We start from the raw sequence: 18,410 nt of genomic DNA, 5'->3' as shown, positions 1-18,410 counted from the left end.
AACAGGGTAGCCCTAGAAGTGAATTAACCTGGAGCTTCCTGTGGATTTGCATCTTGTGCTTGGTGGGAAGCTCTGCTTGGTCTGGTGGAAGCTTTTCCACTGGTGCTGCTGAGGCTCTCCTCCATGGCTGTAGTAACACATGAATGGATGTTGCACTTTTGCTTGCATGAGATCTTCTGTCCTTTAGCCAGCTGCCTTCATTGCAAAACATAGCCCTGGTCTCTTCTTCTGGCAAGTGTCACTGAAATTCTTTTTAGAATTAGAAATTTTTTTAATATTTTACTGCAGGACTGGAGTAGGCAGCATCATCAGAAAGGTAATTTGAAGTCCTGTGTAAAGGAGTAGATGTTCATGGAACTGAAGGACTGAACCATAACACGTCAGCACCAAGGGGCCAAGCAAAGCTCACACAGACACTGTCAGGGGATATTGCTCAACTCTGCAGTCCTTGATGCTATAACCATAAAATTACTGCTTTTAGTGGAGCTCTCCCCCACCCCCATAATTGCCCAGGCTTAAAAAAGCAAACTCTGGTGGAAAAATAGTATTGTGTAGCACAGCCTCAGTAGGCATGAGGCTGCTGGGGGCAGTGGGGAAGGGCAGGGGTGAGGTCTCAGCTCTGGTGTCCTGAGACCTCCCGTGGACACCTCTGATGGCAGCAGCTCCAAGCCTGAGCTGCAGGGCTAGATTGGACTCTTTTCTGAGCAAGTTGGGCATGTTGTTAATAGTGGAGAGAGCTGAAGGGTTGGAAGGGGCACATGTGCATGGCTCCCAAATCTGTCTCACTCCATCCCTTATCCTAGTTGCATAAGTTAGATCCAGTGTCTGTGTGTTAGCTTTGTTATCCATCATTAGGCACTGGTTTCACCTGGGAGACCGCTACTGTTTGCTCTTTGGAATTAATATCAATCTATTGGGAAAAAAGTGTGAAATAATTTGTTTTGCTGTAAGTCCCTCTCTGAAACCTCAAGAAAACAATTTGTTGAAGAAACATGATCTAACTTTCAAGTTAACCCTACACTGAGCCAGGGCTTGGTACCCTCCTGGTTTCCCTCCTAACCTGAATCACTCCATGCTGTGTTGACTCCATGCCCATGGAAATGCCATGGTGGAGGCAAGGAGATGCTGCTGAGGAGCAGCTGTGGCTGTGCCCAGGCAGGGCAGTGCCAGCCCACAGGCAGGGCACTGCTGGATGTCCCTGTGAGCTGTGGCCACTCCAGCCCTGGCACCACCCTGCTCTTGCCCCAGTGTTACTGTCAGGGACACACAGGGTCAGTGGGGTTGGGGAGCTCTCTGTGGAGTTTTTCTTTTATTCTTCAGCAAATGGCTGTGTATTGATACCATGGGTAGCCTCTCAAGTGATTTCTGCTATTTGTTGGTTGGGTTATTATCTTAAGCATTTAAAGAATATTAGTAATATCAATATTAAGACAATATTTATATTATTATAAATTTAATTCCTAGTTGATGAGGACAGTATGGTTGCTGCATATATGTCATGGTTTGAGCCTGGCACAGAGCCAGTGCCCCCATGAAAATGCCTCACCCTGGTGTCTGCTGTGAGATGTGACCAGGAATAAGCAAAACAGGCTCCAACTTAAACATAAAGAACACTTTATTACCTAAAACTACAGGAAAAATAGGGAAAGACTATAAGGAAAAAAAAAAATTGAAAACCTTACAAAAACCACTTTTCCTCCTCCCCACTCCCTGACTTTCCCAATCCAATACATTCTCTCAAAAACACCAACTGCCCAGCCCGGCACGACACTTTAGTATACTCAAACTGCAGTTCATGAAGAGGAAAGGAGTCCTTCTTGTTCCATAGGCTTCTGGAAACACACTGAAACCTCGGATGCTTCCTTGTCACTTCGGCACCGCCCGGGGGAAAAAAAAAAGTCCTTTTGCCGCTTGTGACATGTTCCTTCCATGCCCAGTGCTCTCACCACCGAGACATGGCCAGAGCTGCTTTTAGGGTGGTCTTTCAAGGATGCCTTGTCTCACTCCAAAAAGGCACAGTCTCTGCTTTTGGGACAACTGTCCCCCCCATATTTTTCCAACCCCCTGGGGCCGGGGGTCCTCACGAATGAACCCTCCTGGTTTTGAGGCACTGCCTCCCCCTAAATGCAGTCTGTGTCACAGGAACAACTGAGTCCATGGCTACAAGAAAAAGTCCAGCCAAAAGGCCACTCCAAATCATCTCTCCCCATCCAATCATCTCCACAATCTCCGGGCCAAAGTCCTTATCTCATCTCATCTCTCATCTCCCTTCTTATTCAGCTTCGAGGAGGATTAGCATTTTTGCAAGGCCCCAGTCATGCAAGAAAGGGTTAAAAGTTTTCAGTCTCTGTCTGTCCTGGGACGAGATGATACTCCCACACGTGCTGCTGCTGCGGCCGGCCGGGCTCTCTCTCCCTCCCCCCTTCTCCTCCTGGCTGGCTGCCATCACATTCGGTGCCGCCGGCTCTCTCTCTCTCTCTCTCCGGGGGGGGGGGGGGCTGGCTGCCCGATGTCTCGATGTCTCTTGGGGCTCCGCCACCCTTCCATCCTTGAAAGCCCCCTCAACCCCCACCTCTGTCCAGGCCCCAGGCCTACCGCATGGCGGCCCCTCCCCCGCCCAGCAGCAGCGGGCCGGGCGGGGGAAGAGATCTGACCTCTTCGCCCGACGATGTCCAAAAGAGGAAGTGCCAGGGCAGTGCCTTGCTTTTAACCCCTGTGTATTCTCGGAGGTGTGTCCAAACCCCACTGGCTACACCAGGTGTCAGTATGAAACCCAAAACCTTCATTGGTTTGACCACAGCTTCCCAGAATTCCCACTCCTTCCTGGTCAAACCATGACAATATAGAATGTTTCTCTGTACAGTTTCTGTTTATAGAAACATTAAAGTTTCTGAAATATAATAAGTTGCTACTGTGTTCAGAAGAACTAAAAAGGAAGTATGCCTATCTCAGCTTTGCAATTAGAACTATTTTGCATTAATGCACGAGAGCATAAACAGAGTCTTTAAGATTAATGAGCTAAATATTGGAGCAATCACATACTTTCCATCTTCATCCTTTTGCAATTGCATCCTGGGACCTCCAAGCATTACTCTCTGTCTTTTTTGTAGACTAATGGAAAATCACAGGAGAAAGGGAAGGAAGGGAGCTGGTTGTGCTTAGCATGCCTGGTATACTGCAAAATCTATGTTGAAAAAATCTTTTTTTTTAATCTTTAAAGTTATATACATTAATATTTGCAGGGCAAGGAAGGAATTTAAATACCTCACTCTGTAAGGTCCATTGTCCTAAATTCCAGTTTCAAAAAAGATCTCCTTGTCTAGCAAACTGCTCCCAAGGAACAGTTGAGTAAGGCCAGGTTGGCAGCCACTCAAGTCCCTATCTCTACATTTTTATGATTTGAAAAGCTTGTGTATACAGAGTCCCCATTGAATCAAAATTGCATTCAGACATTAGCTATGCAGCTGGGAATATTTGCTGATTGATGTTTGTTTGTTTCAATAAAACGAAAAATAAAAATTAGTTCCAAATATGCACAGAAGTTGTTGTTCATCACATCAGTTTATGTGCAGTGTGAATTCCTCCTTGGGATACTGACATTACCACAGGGTTTCCCTATAGGATTTCTATCTCTGCATTTTTCAAGTTGGAGCTCATCTTATATGCATATCCCCAAGTTCTGCATTTTACTATCCAAGACAGTGAGTGTTGCCTTGCCTCTGGCTTTCAGGCTTTGCTTTTCCAATAAATGCATTTGAGCAAGGTCTTGAAGACAATCTGTGCCCCAGGACTGACATCTCTGATAACACAAGATGGAGGTTTCTCCATGTCAGGACTGGAAGGTTCCTTGTGTATGGCTCTCCCAGAAATCCAGTTTCACTTAAAGACATGGGTTTTTTAAGCTCTTAAATGCTGTCTCCCAGTGTCAAAGAGCAGACTGTGCAGATTTCATTGATGCCAGGATTGCCAAATAATCTTTGACCAAGAAAGTGCAGTCAAGTACACTTCAAGTACAGTCAAAAACATTTCAGGCAAAGAAGTAGACCTACATACCAAATAAAAGATCCTTTAATTAATCATATAGATACCAGCTGATCCTCAGCCTACAAGAAATGGGTACCCTTTTGCTGTAGATGCAAAATAAATGCAGAGAGATAAGTAGTTCCCAGAAGACTCAGGTGTTTTGAGATGGAGAGGCCAAGGGGAGCAGGCTGGAGCAGCCAGTGAGCACAGACCAGCAGAGTCTGGCTCAGAGAACTTCAGAAATTCTCTGTAGCTGCTGGTCCCTCCTCTGTCTTTGCTCCAGGTCAAGTTGAGAATGAGTGTTTGAAGGAGTTTCTGTAATGTTTGGAGCTACCCTTCCACTCTGTCATTTCCAAATGAACAATTTGAGAAACAGAATGATTCAGGGGACCCTTCTGTAGGTCTGGGACTGAGGACTTCCTTTGAAGAGCAGGAGGAACAGTCCTTGGGAGTTCTCTAGGGTGGAATATCACAGGCCACCATGAGCCACCTCCAGAGGCAGCCTGGGAGGCAGGCAGGGTGTTCCTGTGGGTGACCCCTGTGTCCTGCTGCAGTCTGAGTGCCTGCCACTCCTGCTGTCCCTTTGTGTGTTTGTAGGTGCAGGATGCAGAGCCAAGTTAATCCCACGTGGTCTTTGTCCTGTGGGCAGCTGTAACTGCATCAGTTGAGCTGCTCTGTGAAACTCTGACCACTTTTTCTGCATTTCTTCTGGTTTCTTCAGGGTTTTTTTATTGTTGTAACTTCCTAAGTGCTTTGCAATGGAGGGGTTGTCTTAGCTGGTTTTCCCATGTACAGCCTTCCAAGGAATGTTGTGAATTAGAAGGACAAAACAAAGAGGCCACTTTATTTTCCAGTGTTTTGCCTCCTCCCTGTTTGCCTGATGCTAAAGGATTGAAGCAGTAAAGCTGATGGGGGTAGAGGGGCAAGCCCAGGGACTTCACAGGGTGAGTGGTCTGTATTTTAGCACAGCAGGATGTAGATTTTGGATGCTGTGTCCTCCTTTGGTACCTGAATACTGAGGCACAGTTCTTTCAGTCAGACTGTCAAGAATTAAGTTTTGTGAACCACTACCAGTTTAAATAACCTACTTAAACAACAAAAAATGCTGTGATTTGAATTCAAAGCAGCAGTATGAGTCCCTGTTCCATTTTCTAGTAAAATGCCTCTAACAAAGAAGGAAGAGTGGAGAATCCAGCTCAGGTAGAATAGTACCAAGAGCAAAGATTAAAATAACTCAATTAAAGAACTGTTTAATAAAAACATTTAATGAAAACTAATAGCTAGGGTATATATTTGGCATAGCAGATCATATTACCAGCAGGTGTTTCTGTTATTAAGTTGAGCAGAGTTGTACTTGGCAACATATGCAAATTCAAAATTTGCAGCTTCACAGATTACTGCTTTTTTTGTCCACAACAAATATATTACTTCTTTACAATTCAGATTGATTTTTGGTTTCTAATACTGCTTTAGAGTAATTGTCACTGTATCCAACTAGGATTGAAATCTATTATACCTAAAGAAAATAACTGTAACTGTTACTAATATTTATCCTCCCAGGTAAAAGGTTCTTATTCACATGCAATGGGTGTTTTTTGCATTGTAGTATTTTTTATTATGTGTAGTCCAGAGTTGTGTTTAGTGGAATACCATGGTGATGCTTCTCTGTTGTGCTGTATAAAAACAGTAGCTGATTTTGGTGAATTTTTCAAAAGGAACTGGACTGTAAACTGGAATTTTTGACAATAGCATAACAGGGAAGGTATGAGAGAACAATCTGTTTTACAGTTTGTATAATTTCAAGATGCCCATATGAATTATTCCCATTCAGATTGTCATATTTTAGTCAAAGCACTGCTGATCATTATTAATCTACTGTAATATCTGCAGCAAAACAATTCTCCTCAGGAATAAAAAATTAATGACAACTTGAAGACTTTATTCCAGTTCCTCTGAAGAGCAAATGCTTTTAGGGCATGTTGTAACCAATATTTGATATTCACAAATCTTGCTGAGTGGCACCACAGTATTATTTTTCCCTCCTTGCAGTTCAGAATGTGTTACTGTGTTGAAAGACAGATTAGAAAGTAAATCTTGTCAATATATAGTTTTAAAAGCTATTTGTAATCTGCTCTCTCTTCTCTATTAAATGGAGTGGACTGTACTTTTTTTTTTGCTGGCATTAATGTTCATTAATTGATAAACAAACAAAAAATTCAACAAATTTGAATACTGCCTCTCTGAGATGGACCCAGCAAAGGTGGAACAGCTTTCTGTGGTGTGTTAATTCTGGTTTTCTCAGTGTTAGTGGTTGAGGCATTGCTGCTACTTAGGAAATAAAAGCAGAAGGCACTAAAGGATGCATAGACAATACTGTCAGTCAAACTGAAATCCTTTATTCTTTCAAGATATTAATTAAAAATGATATGATTGGTTACTGGAGCTCTCATTGCTGGTCACCTGTCCAGCACAGCAGTAACCCGTGGCGAGAGGTGAAAGGAAAGGGAGTTTTGTGCAGAGCCTCAGGGAGAGCAGCAATCTATTGAAATGTGAAGGATCTGATTGCAGCCCTGGGAGCTGCTGCTCCTGCTGGGATGGACAGGACCTCTGCAGCATTCAGAGGCTGAAATAATGCTGAGTTACCCCCCAGGGTACAAAAACTGGCATGTAAACTGTTCCTGCCCTGAAATCCCTCTCATCTCCAGGCACCTCAGCAGAGCCTGCAGGAGCTGCCATGGCTCAGGGGATTTTTTCACTGCTTTCAGGGATTCTTCAAAGGTGTGGCTTGCACAAGCAAATACATTCAGATATCTTTACAGAGCCTAAACTGGCTGCAGGTTTTTTGCCTTTCTATACTGAATGGGGTTTGGTTTAACACCTTTTTTTAAAAAATCCCTTTTTCCTAATTGTAACATGTGATTTCCATATTGTAACATTGTGATTGTGCAGTTCTGGTTTTAATAGTAATATTGGGGAATGAGCTGCCTGTACCTTGTCTGATTTTTAGTACCTGCACTGATTTTCTCACAGCTCAGTGTTCAGGAATTGTGCTTGATATTTGCTGTAATTTCAGTTGAAGTGCAAAGTTCACAAGTCCTTCAATCTTGACACTGCATCAGCTGTAGCTGTCAGTGCAAACCTGCCAGACATAAATTGTGCTGTTTGCCCTGAGTCTTATCTAAACAGGCTCTTTTCTGAGCTTCAAAGATTGATAAGTTTCCACACTGCAATCACTCCCTCCAACACTTCCTTCATCCTGTCAATCCTCTTCCTTTTTTCCTCTTCAACATGCACCTCTTTTGGAAGGAACATGCTGTAAAATAGTGCCTGGCAAAACTCAATCCCAGTGCTGCATCCAGATGTGGAAAAAATCCCTCTTCTTGCCATCTATTCATATTGCTTTTCTTGATGTTTCTGCATGGCAGAATGTTATCCTCATGTTGCTTTCTGATGAGTGACAACTCACCTTGTGCAGGGTTTATAACTGGGAGGATGGAATTACTGCTGGAAACCTCCATCATCCATGCAAAGGATGGAATTACTGCTGGAAACCTCCATCATACTGATGCAAAATGTCACAGCACAGCTGAATTGCACAGTGTGTGTGAATTGTTCAGCCTTTTGAAAAAGTCCAAATTTCAGAGGTGATGAGGATCAATCTCTATTTCCCTCCAGTAACTCCCATCCCTGTTAAGGCAGGTGAACCTTTCTGGGGAATAAAGGGGTGACTTTATTGCCCAGAAATACCATCCTGGTGTGGAGCTGTGCCACTGGGGCTCCAGGCACAGGCAGGGGCAGGTCTGGCAATCCCTGCAGTCACAACTCAGGGTATTTGCAGGTGTGAACAGCAGTAAATTCTGTGTAGTTCCCTTTTGGGCTGGGAAGGTTAACAGTCTCTTCTCCTCCCAGATGCAGCCATGTAAAGTACAGTCAGAAATGGCACCCCTGAATCTGGCACCCATGAGGCAAATAATGCTCACCCATGAGCCATGTGTTCATCCACACAGTTTTGAGCAGCTTCTCTGCTGCCCAAACATTGCCAGTGTCTCAGTCCAGCTTTTGGGGCTTTCCCCATGGCAAAGTTGCTTTACCTGGTGCTGCAAGACCCCAAGTTCAAAACCAGAGCAAACACTGAGTGTTTCCTGTAGTGGGCAAAAAGAAAGTATGAAAATCACAAATATGACAATTGTTTCTCTAGCACCCAAGTGAAGAGGGTGAAGATAATTGGTTTTTAGTGTTTAAATTATGTTTTGCTTTGTTTTTTAAACTGGGTCTGATTGAGTTTTAAAGTCCTATTGTTTTATGTCTGATATGATCTGTGCCAGTTGGCAGATTTCAGTCTGTTCCAATGGGTTGCTGGCTGGGCTGGGATTGTGTGTTCTGTCTGCATTTCAGTGGCACTGCCAGGGGACATTGGGCCTTTTGCCCTTGTCTGTGGACACTTGGAAATTAAATGTAACTTAACCTTAGCACAATTTGGGGAGAAGTTACTAGAACCTTGCCATACTCGTTTTTTTTAGTAAGATTGTGACATCTGTGTTGGCAAAAAACCCCCACCCAACAACAACAACAAAAAAAAACCTGTTAAATCATTTGTGGTTTAATCATTGTCACATTACAACCACAAAGTACCCTAAGTGGTGGCCAAAAAAATCCTGTTAGGCCTTTTCAGAGTACTTTCTGACCAAAGTGGCTAAATACCACGCAGTAATTCTAAATTATTTTTGTGTGCTGTTTCTACTTTATGTTCTCAATTGGCTTCTAATAAAACTTCAGATAATAATCACTGGGATAAAAATACCAGTGAGTTAACAGCAGCTGAGGAGCAGTTTATAGTGTGATGTGTTATAGCAACTCATCTTTTTAATTCTACTGTTTAAAAATTTATGGTATATTCATCAAAAGATAGGAATGCTTTTGATTTCTGGTTTCACAAGAAGCTTTTCTTTCTTTTTGGGGGCTGGCAAAGAGGGCACAAAAATCCCCTCCATTGGTGTGATCAAAGAGGTCACACATTATTGCAGAGATCTTGATATGATGTTCCAGAGTCCTTGAACCTGGTGTTTTATCTGAAATTTTGTGTGGTTTGGCAAATAGATATCAAAGAGGAAATATTTTCAAGGAAGTAAAATAATATTAATTTTATCTTTTTCCTTTCTTTCACAGTAATATCTAAGAGTATCAGATAACATTTAGTTTTATAGGGATACCTTTAAAAAAAGACTTTAGGCAAACTTAATGCACTAATTTTGCCATTTTTAAGTGGTACCTCACACATTTGCAAACCTCCACTGTACTGTTTGCGTTGTCTGAAAACTAATAACCTCCCTAGATTTTTGTTAATGAATTAATTGTCTGGTTTATTTCATTACTGGACATCTCCAGTGTCTGGTTGCTGCTGTGTTGGTGTTTTATCTGAAATTTTGTGTGGTTTGGCAAACAGATATCAAAGAGGAAATATTTTCAAGAAAGTAAAATAATATTAATTTTATCTTTTTCCTTTCTGTAATATCTAAGAGTATCAGTTATATCTAAGAGTATCAGTTAACATTTAGCTTTATGGGGATACCTTTAAAAAATACTTTAGGCAAACTTACTGCACTAATTTTGCCATTTTTAAGTGGTACCTCACACATCTGCAAACCTCCACTGTACTGTTTGCGTTGTGTCTGAAAACTAATAACCTCCCTAGATTTTTGTTAATGAATGAATTGTCTGGTTTATTTCATTACTGCCCATCTGCAGTGCCGGGTTGCTGCTGTGCAGCTCATTCCCTCTGTATCTCCAGGAGCCTCTGGTGCTGTAAGGGTGGGTTTGAGCTGACCTCTGTGCTGAGCACGTGCTGCAGGCAGGTAACAAACCCAGCCTAGCTGCCCTGCCTCAGTGACCTCTCTCACCCAGTGTCTCATCTGGCACAGAATTAGGAAGGCAGCAGACACCTCATCAGCAGATTTTCCTCAGTACAGACTCATTTTGGTACAAGCTGTCAAAGTCCAAGGACCCTCCAATCTGACTTTTTAAACCTCATCTGTCACTGGACTATAATTGGTTTATAAATTGGCTTAAAGATAATAACAGAACTAACCTTTCTACACAAAAAGCACGTCTGCAACTATCATAAAAGCTCTTAAACAAAAAGCATGTCTGCAATTATGATAAACTTCACCAAGGCTTAAAAATAATAATCCTGAATGATAGATGAGTCAAACATGCTGGTGAGTGCTGGGTGGTGGGAGTCAGTGCTGGTCAGGTGTCAGAGCACTCAGCCACTGAGTAACTCACACACCCAGGGGCAGAGGCACTTGGAAGTTGTTGTTGTGGGGTTTGGTTGGTTTTTAGCTGCTTTTTCTCCCTACAAGAATGCTGATATGGTGTTTGACTTCTCCTGCTTGCAGCAGGCACGTGGTCTCTGCTGGACCCCCGGTAATCCAAAAGTTGAGGAGCCTCCACAAACCAAGGATTCTTTGTACAAAATGTTCATTCAGCACTATTCAGCCAGCGTTGTTCTTCTTCACACCTGCAAGTCTGCAATCTGTAGGGCAGATTGTGCCCTGACTGCCTGCAGACTCCTCTGTGTTATTGTTTTATCCACACAGATGTGTGCACAGAATAAGCATCTCTGGCATTCTGCATCTGAGCAGAGTGAGGCACCTCTGAGCTTTGACAGAGGGACTCACATATTCTCACTCACATATTCTCCCTGCAGTCCTTGGGGCATTTCCAGATTGTTGAGTTGCACATCATACGAGAACACCAAAAAGTTCCGCTCATGGCTTCTTATCAAGTTGCCAGGTTGATGAAGCTATCAGCTCTGATATTCAATTTTTCCTCCTTTCTCTGCTTTTTGCAATTATTGTAAGTTCAGTATCTACAAAGGAAAATTAGATTAGCAGAATTTAAGGATTTCAGCTGTTTGAGTATATTTACTAGGTATCTAATTACCACCTGAGTGCAGGGGTGTCAGTCTGTCCCAGAGACAGCTGGGCTTGCACAGGCCATTGTGTTATGAAGATTTCAATTGGCCACATAAAGCTAGTACAATTTTAGTTTTAAAATAACTTTAAAGCATATATTTCTATTTTACAATTTTAGTTTTAACATAAATTTAAAGCATATATTTCTGTTTACTCTATAATAAATACATGTGAATATACTTTTTTATAAAATGGACAAAGACATCTTTCTTAAATTATGGTTGTTACTTTTTTCAGTGGATTTTTCCTATACTTTTAAGTAGTTGCCTTAGTACTGTAAAACAGTTCTTTCTCTTCACAAAATTAATGTTTTTAATATTACAAAGGCAGTAGGAAATGTTTGAAGATTTGCATTTATATCCTCTTTCTTTGTCAAATTACCTGTTTAAGAAATCTGTTTGAACCTTATTATTAAAGTTTATTCCCTGCACGATGGGAATCCTCTCCTATCAAACAAGACAAGGATATCACCATTTTTTAAGTGAAGACCAAAAATCACTCCACTTATTTCACTGTATCTGGTCAGCTCAGAATATCTTCCTATTTTGTCTTAGCACTCAAGTAACAGTCTGTATATGAGATTTTTATCCAGGGCTTGTAGGTTAAGTGTCCTGGAGGGAGGTGGCCACCACCCCATAGTCATAATAGAATAAAGCATGAAACCAGACAATAGAACAGAAAGTGCAATCTATCTATAAACCCTTTCTTTTTAATTAAGACTATTTGAATACCTATTTATTTGTATTATTTAGCAGGGTGCCTCCAGCAGAGGTTTAATTTCCCTGTGCCCAGAGCTGCCCCAGTGCTGTCTGCAGCTCCAGCAGCATGGGGGACACAACTGGAGCTGACATGTTTCATATCTCTAGCAAAGCTCGTGGCTCTGGCTGGATGATAAAAGAGTGCTCCAGAGCCATTTTGCTGGGCTCTGTCTGAAGCACCACCCTGGCTCCAAGAGAGAGCCCAAAGCTGCAGATTTTCCATCCAGCCTCATTATTTATTTCACATTAGAGCTTTTTGTTGTCCTCAGTCTCTAATGGAGCAGATAAGATGAATAAAAACCAAAACAGATGGAGAATTAAGAAGGAAGAAGGAGAGAAGTATTTGCACTTTCAGACAATGAGAGAAAAAGAAAAAGGTAGGGACAAGGGAAGAAGGAGTTCTAATGGATTTGCTCAGTCCTGGAAATACTCAGGATTTACAACCATGGCAGACTTTAGAGTTAGGGCGATAGTGCCATTAATTTGTTAATGTCTGTTAAACTTCTGCACACAAATAGAAATGTGGCTTTGGTGGTTTTATTTCTGATCAGTTTGATATTTCTATCTCCTTTTGTATCTCTTGCTCAGTTTGATAAAGGTGACTGTGTCACTTTGAGTGGAGTCTGTGGGTTTGGATTGAGACCAGCAGAGCTGCAGAGGGAAGCTGAGCTGCAAACAGCAGATACCTCAGCTCCACTCCTCTCAGACAGCTCAGCCTGCTCCAGAGCACCCAGGGAATGGCTGTGTTTTGTCTTCCAGCCATGGAGTTCTGACCTTCATTTTTAACAAGAGAGGGTGAGGCTTCAAGCAGTTGACCAGGGTCAGATGTTGTTACATGTGGCTTTGCAGTTATGGTGGTGAAAATAGGTGACTTGTGGTAATTCTCAGCTAAGAAATCATGGGGAGATCTTGAAAGAGCATCTAGTGTCCTCAGAAAGAAGATTGAACACTTTTAGAGAAGTTGGGGTTAGCTGCAAACTGCAAAAGCTGAACCTCGACTTAGACATAGAAATTCTGTATTTTCACAGCTATAAAATAAACAGGAAAACAACTGTGATTCAGTAATACTTTTAGTGTGATATGTGTAATATTGATGTGAGGGATTGTAGTGATTTTAATTTATCATTCAATAAAGTGGAACCTAATATGAGAGAACTGTGAAACACAGGTGAATCTAGAGAAGTGAAAATTGCAATACACTCCATATTCAGAAAGAGAAATATTTATATAGTATGTTGAACAGTTGGCAGAGGACAGCTGGTTATAGTTGTATTGGTTCATATAGAATGAAAAATCTAAATTCCTTTTTAAAGTAAGGAAGCCATAAAAATACCACATTTTGAGCAGGAAGACCGCACACATTCTGTGGGTGAGCATCACACACCTGGGCACTGCTGGCTTTTGTGAGGAAGTAGCAACCAAGGGTTTGTCTGTTTGTCTGCCACTTGCAGCTCAGTTTGATTCTGATCTTTCTATCAGAGCCACAAAGACAGCTGAGTGCTTTCTCCAAGCACTCCCATAGGATGATTTTATTTCTGACTTTGAAGCCTCAGTACTTTCAGCAAAAAGTGATAATGTAATTAAGAGATGACATTTATCTTCACAAGACCCTAGAGCTGCATGTTTAACTGGATTAAAGCAAATGGAACTTGGTGGGAGTTTGGCCTTAAAAATTGCTCAGTTCTTACTTGTTTAATCATGCCAAAATTGAACAAGGAAAATATTCTTCAACTGTACCTTAGCCCTAGTTGTCTTGACTCTGCAACTGCTGCTCTGTTGATGATGACTCAATGCCATGGTGAACTAATTAGGACAGTACTTTGTTACTAACAAAAGAGCTGCTTTCTTCCTCCCTCCTCTCCCCAGCAGTTTGTCAAACAAAATTGTATCCTATACCAAAATAATAGCAACCTAATGTATCCTGGCACTCTGTCTCTAGTCAAACAACAGTATTTTGTAATGCTAGTTCAGTACATGTATTAGAGGAGTTGTGTTTTACACAGCCCATTAACACAAGGGAATCATTAATTTCTGGAGAGTGTCTTTGCCAGAAAGATGTGGGCTTTAAATCTTCAATGTACGTAGAAAAGCAGTGTCCATGTCAGATGTTCTAAATGGGGATGGTCATTCTTGAAAATAAAAGGATGGTAATGTTCTATTCTCTGCATTTTAAAAAACTGCAATCTATAGTTGACATTCTTATAGGAGACTCAGGGATGCATTTCCATCTGTGTGGACATGCTTAGATCCATTGTATTAACATTTTTCATATGGCTCTGGATGGGAAGGTGCTGCTGTTTCTCTTGTTTGTATTTTTCTGTACTTCACAGACATCTTAAAATAGTTTTGTCTTGTTTAAAGTGTTTTTTGTGAAAATGCAGTTGCTCTTTCCACCTTTGTTTTTTATATAAACAAAGGGCACATGTGTTACATCTGTTTTTTGAAAGCTGCTGTTAAAATCTTGTAGCAATAGTTAACTGAGCTGCCTGTTTGTGCTCTCCAAGGGGTGGCCTGGCCTGATATGCACCGTCTGGCTGACAGAGTCCATCTGGAGGAGCTGACCAGAATTGGCATTCTGCAAGGCAGTGTGGATGACATGGTGAAGGTTCATCTGGGTGCAGTATTTATGCCACACGGGCTTGGACATCTCCTTGGAATCGACGTGCATGATGTTGGAGGCTACCCAGAGGTTAGTGCTAGTCCATGCTCAACTCCCCTGCACATTAACCCTTCACTTCCATCAGCACTGCTCATACTCTCTGTCTGGTTACCCAACTGCACCTTCTCAGAGCTACAGCAGATTTGCATTTAAGTATCTCCTTTTTTTTTAAGATGTGGTATTTTATGCAGTTTACTCTAAGGAAATCTATTAGTTCATTTAAAAAAATCTATTAATTCATTAGTTCATTGAAAAAAATCTATTATTTCATTGGCTCATTGAAATATAAATTGTTTATGTGGACAAGTCAACTGATGGTGCTCTTTGGGCATTGTTAACCTGTTCAGTTTCTACATGCACTGTGTTGTTCCTCATGAGTCACTGCTGTGACAGGCACCACCCAAGTACCCTGTGCTGTGGCACAGCATCTCCTGAGCCCTGTGTTGGCCAGATTCACCTGCTCCATTGCAGTGTGAGGCAGCTGCAGGAGCCCTGCTGTACCTGGGCAGTCAATCCCAGTGGCTGTGTCACATGGAAACAATCTCATCAAAGCTCAGAGCCCTGTGTTGAGCTTTGCTGTCCTGCATCAGCATGGGCACCAGTGAGGATGTAGCAAGAAAAAACTCCATCAAGTCTTCCAGTCTTTGCAAATGTGAAGACATAACCTCTTGTATTCTGAGTTGCTGCAGAAAACACAGAAAGATTGTTTTTTTCCTTGAATTAATTTGCTGGTTCATGACTATGATCTGAAAGCAGAATAGGTAAAATTCTGTAACCAATTAATGGCAGTAGGTCTGCAGTGATAACTAAAAGAATAAAATCTCTAAGGCAAATTGTACTTAATGTTTGAATAGAGGAAGTTTGCAGCAGCTTTGGAACGATTTCAGAAGGATTGTGTTTGTGTTAGGTTGTGGTTGTTTGAGGCTAACTATTTAAGGATTTTCAGTAATACAGCACAAAAATGGATCATTTTTCTCCTCTCATATGTAAGCTGTTCTTTTGCAAGAATTTGCAAAAGAAAGAAGGAACTCCACAGGTAAAGTTGAAGCATATTTTGGTGTTTGGTCATGTTGGGTGACCTGGCTACCTAACAGCTGCTATTGCTGGTTCAGTTTTGCAGGCAGGGGAGAAACAGTATGTAATATTTGAGGATACTTATTGCATTCACAATGTAATTATAGTTGAGATACAATACTGTGATAATGATGTATTAGCATCAGCTAATAAACTTACATGTAATAAAAAGCAAACAAAGATCAAAATCAGTGCTATTCTGATGTTAAGGTTTCTGCACTAGCTGATACAGAGAGGATGGATGCTTGTCCCTTTGTTCCTCCCGAGTGCATTCTCTGTGCACAAGCAGAGACATCCAGCAAAGCACAGGGACTGTGGTTACTTGGAGAGTTCATAAACTTTAGAATCCAGGACCCTGCTGCTGCATGCCTTTGCTTAGATTGTTTTCACTTGTATTGTGAATAACCTCTCTGAATTTAATGGACTTAACAAACAGGAGCATGTGTTCAAGACTTGGTAGGGTGAAGAGATAACTAAATTTTAGGAACAAGTGAGTAGAATTCTGAGAGTGCAAAGTACTCTTCTTGGTTTTGCCTAAAAACTGTATTCTTTGAGGTTAGAGCAAGTACCTTACTGTCAAGGGAGATTTCTAGAACTGATTTTGAGTGAGTCTGAAGCAATGGACCCTGTACACCTTCCATCTCTCAGCAGATTTCAGTAGTATAACATAAAATACGAAATCTTTTTTTGACAATAGATTTTGTTTTCATACAACTGAATTTATAATTGTTATTGTATGTTGTTTTATATAATTTAAGGGTCATTTTTTGAAAGCAAACTGATCTCTCCACAATTTTGAAAGGGCAGCCTGTTACAGATAAAAATGGAAATAGGGACTGTATTGTCAAATGAGTTAGGCTCTCCAGTTTTGTATTTACTGTGTGTAAAAATGCCAGAGCTCTACACAGAATTTTATATCTGCAAATACTGAAATTGTTTGTTTGTTTGTGTTGGCATGCAACTGCATTCTTACATGAAGAATGCTTGCATGGCTAATTTACTTTCAAAATCTAATCCTAAATAGCAAATTGCTTGAATATGAAGCATGTATGAAAGCTCATGAACAAATAGCTAATGTTCTGTATTTGCATATAAAAGTGCTCATGGATGAGTGTATGGCATCACTTTGAAAAATTACGAGTTCTGGGTTGTGCAGAAGAGCAATTCCTTTAAACTCTGTGTGTGGCATGAATCTCACCTCTGGTAGCCCCTTCACTTCTCTGTGACCCAAAGCAGGAGTCCCTGTGACTGAGGTGAGGTACCTGGTGTGGGAAGGACACTGCACTCAGTTTGCTGGGAGGGAGCTGCACCAGCCTCTCTGGGCTGTCCCCATGGGAGCCTGGTCCCTGCCAGGGCAGGGGAGCCCTGGAGGGATGCAGGGGGCGTTCAGGGGATGTGGTTCTGCCCAAATTCATCTGAACACAAGCAGCTGAGCACCTTTCCTGCAAGTGTGGGACGTGTCTGTATTACATGGGAGAAGGCTTAGTCTCCACGCCTCATTGTTTCATGGAAAAGCACATTTTGAAGACATCTAGTACACTCTGGAGTGATTTGTGGTGCATTTTAAATGTTTACCAGCTAGCAAGATCTTCACAAAGGTTTTTATAAAGCCATTTTGGTGTTTATTGTACACTGAGCCCATGCCTGTAGTATCATGTCCTTTTTTCTAGCTGGTTAAAAAGCAACTTCTTTGCTTTTGGCCGAGGGAATTTCTGGGAGTATTACAAACGATTTTTTAAAAATAAAAACTTTCCAAGTGGATATTATTCCATTATTTTCCTCAAGTGTAAACAGTTACATTTGAAATAATACAATAAACGTTAATTTCCTAATTTTTATCCGTCAGAAAGTTTTGTGTGTTCCAAAAAAACTATTTCCAGACATTGTTAGCTTAGATTAGTTATTCATTGGTAGCCAAAGATTTCTTTTTTCAAAATTGGCAATAATAAGTTTTCATCTTTTCCAGTAAGCTGCTTTCGCATGCAGCATTGAACAAGCAGTTTCTTCTTCTTTGACAAAAATTGTAAATACTTGCAGATTTTCTGCAAAGTACACTCTGGGATATTAGAAAATATAACATTTCCCCTTCCTATTTTTTGCTGTGATAAAGAACAACTGGTTTTGGCCAGCAACGAACGTGTCTTGGCAACCTTATTTGAGGACAGCACGTTCACAGGAGTGTGAGCACAGTGTTTCACAGAGGAGCACACAAATGAAGGTGCTGGTTTTCAGGAGGGCTGAGCACCAGCAACTCCCTGGGGACTGTGGCTTTCCTTGGGGAAACTGAGCATTGCACATTTTGCCAGCCATGAACATGTCTTGGCAACCTTATTTAGGACAACATGTTCACATTGGTGTGAGCACAGTGTTTCCCAGTGAAGGTGCTGGTTTTCAGGAGAGCTGAGCACCAGGAGCTCCCTGGGCACTGGGACGTTCCTTGGGGAAACAGAGTGCCACACATTTTGCCAGCGATGAACATATTTTGACAACCCTATTTTAGGACAGCACACTCACAGGAGTGTGAGCACAGTGTTTCCCACTGAAAGATGCAAGTAAATTTGCTGGTTTTCAGGAGGGCTGAGCAGGCAGAAGCTCCCTGGGCACTGTGTCTCCTGCTGGGCACCACGGCGTTCCTCGAGACAACCAAGCACTGCGCATTTTGCCAGCCATGAACATGTTTTGGCAACCTTATTTTAGGAGAGCATGTTCACAGGACTGTGAGCACCAGTGTTTCCCACTAAAGGATGCAAGTGAAGGTGCTGGTTTTCAGGAGGGCTGAGCAGCAGGAGCTCCCTGGACACCGTGTCTCCTGCCGGGCACTGTGGCATTCCTTAGGGAAACCAAGTGCCATGTGTTCTGCCAGCCATGAATGAGTCTTGGCAACCTTATTTTAGGAGAGCATGTTCACAGGAGTGTGAGCAC

At 41.8% G+C, this 18,410-nt stretch overlaps 1 protein-coding gene across 2 annotated transcripts in view; it reads left to right on the top strand.

Moving 5' to 3' along the window:
• Nucleotides 1-18,410, top strand: part of PEPD (peptidase D) — a 150,917-nt gene that overhangs the window by 114,297 nt on the left and 18,210 nt on the right. For both annotated transcript variants that reach the window (XM_064723274.1, XM_064723275.1), the window contains exon 13: nt 14,260-14,444. In XM_064723274.1, coding sequence (XP_064579344.1) covers nt 14,260-14,444 — 185 coding nt within the window. The remainder of the gene's footprint in view (nt 1-14,259; nt 14,445-18,410) is intronic.

Source organism: Zonotrichia leucophrys, chromosome 11, assembly GCF_028769735.1.
Source record: "Zonotrichia leucophrys gambelii isolate GWCS_2022_RI chromosome 11, RI_Zleu_2.0, whole genome shotgun sequence".
NCBI lineage: Eukaryota > Metazoa > Chordata > Aves > Passeriformes > Passerellidae > Zonotrichia > Zonotrichia leucophrys.
Note: the sequence above shows the minus strand (reverse complement) of the source record. Positions and strands in the feature narration are given on the sequence as shown.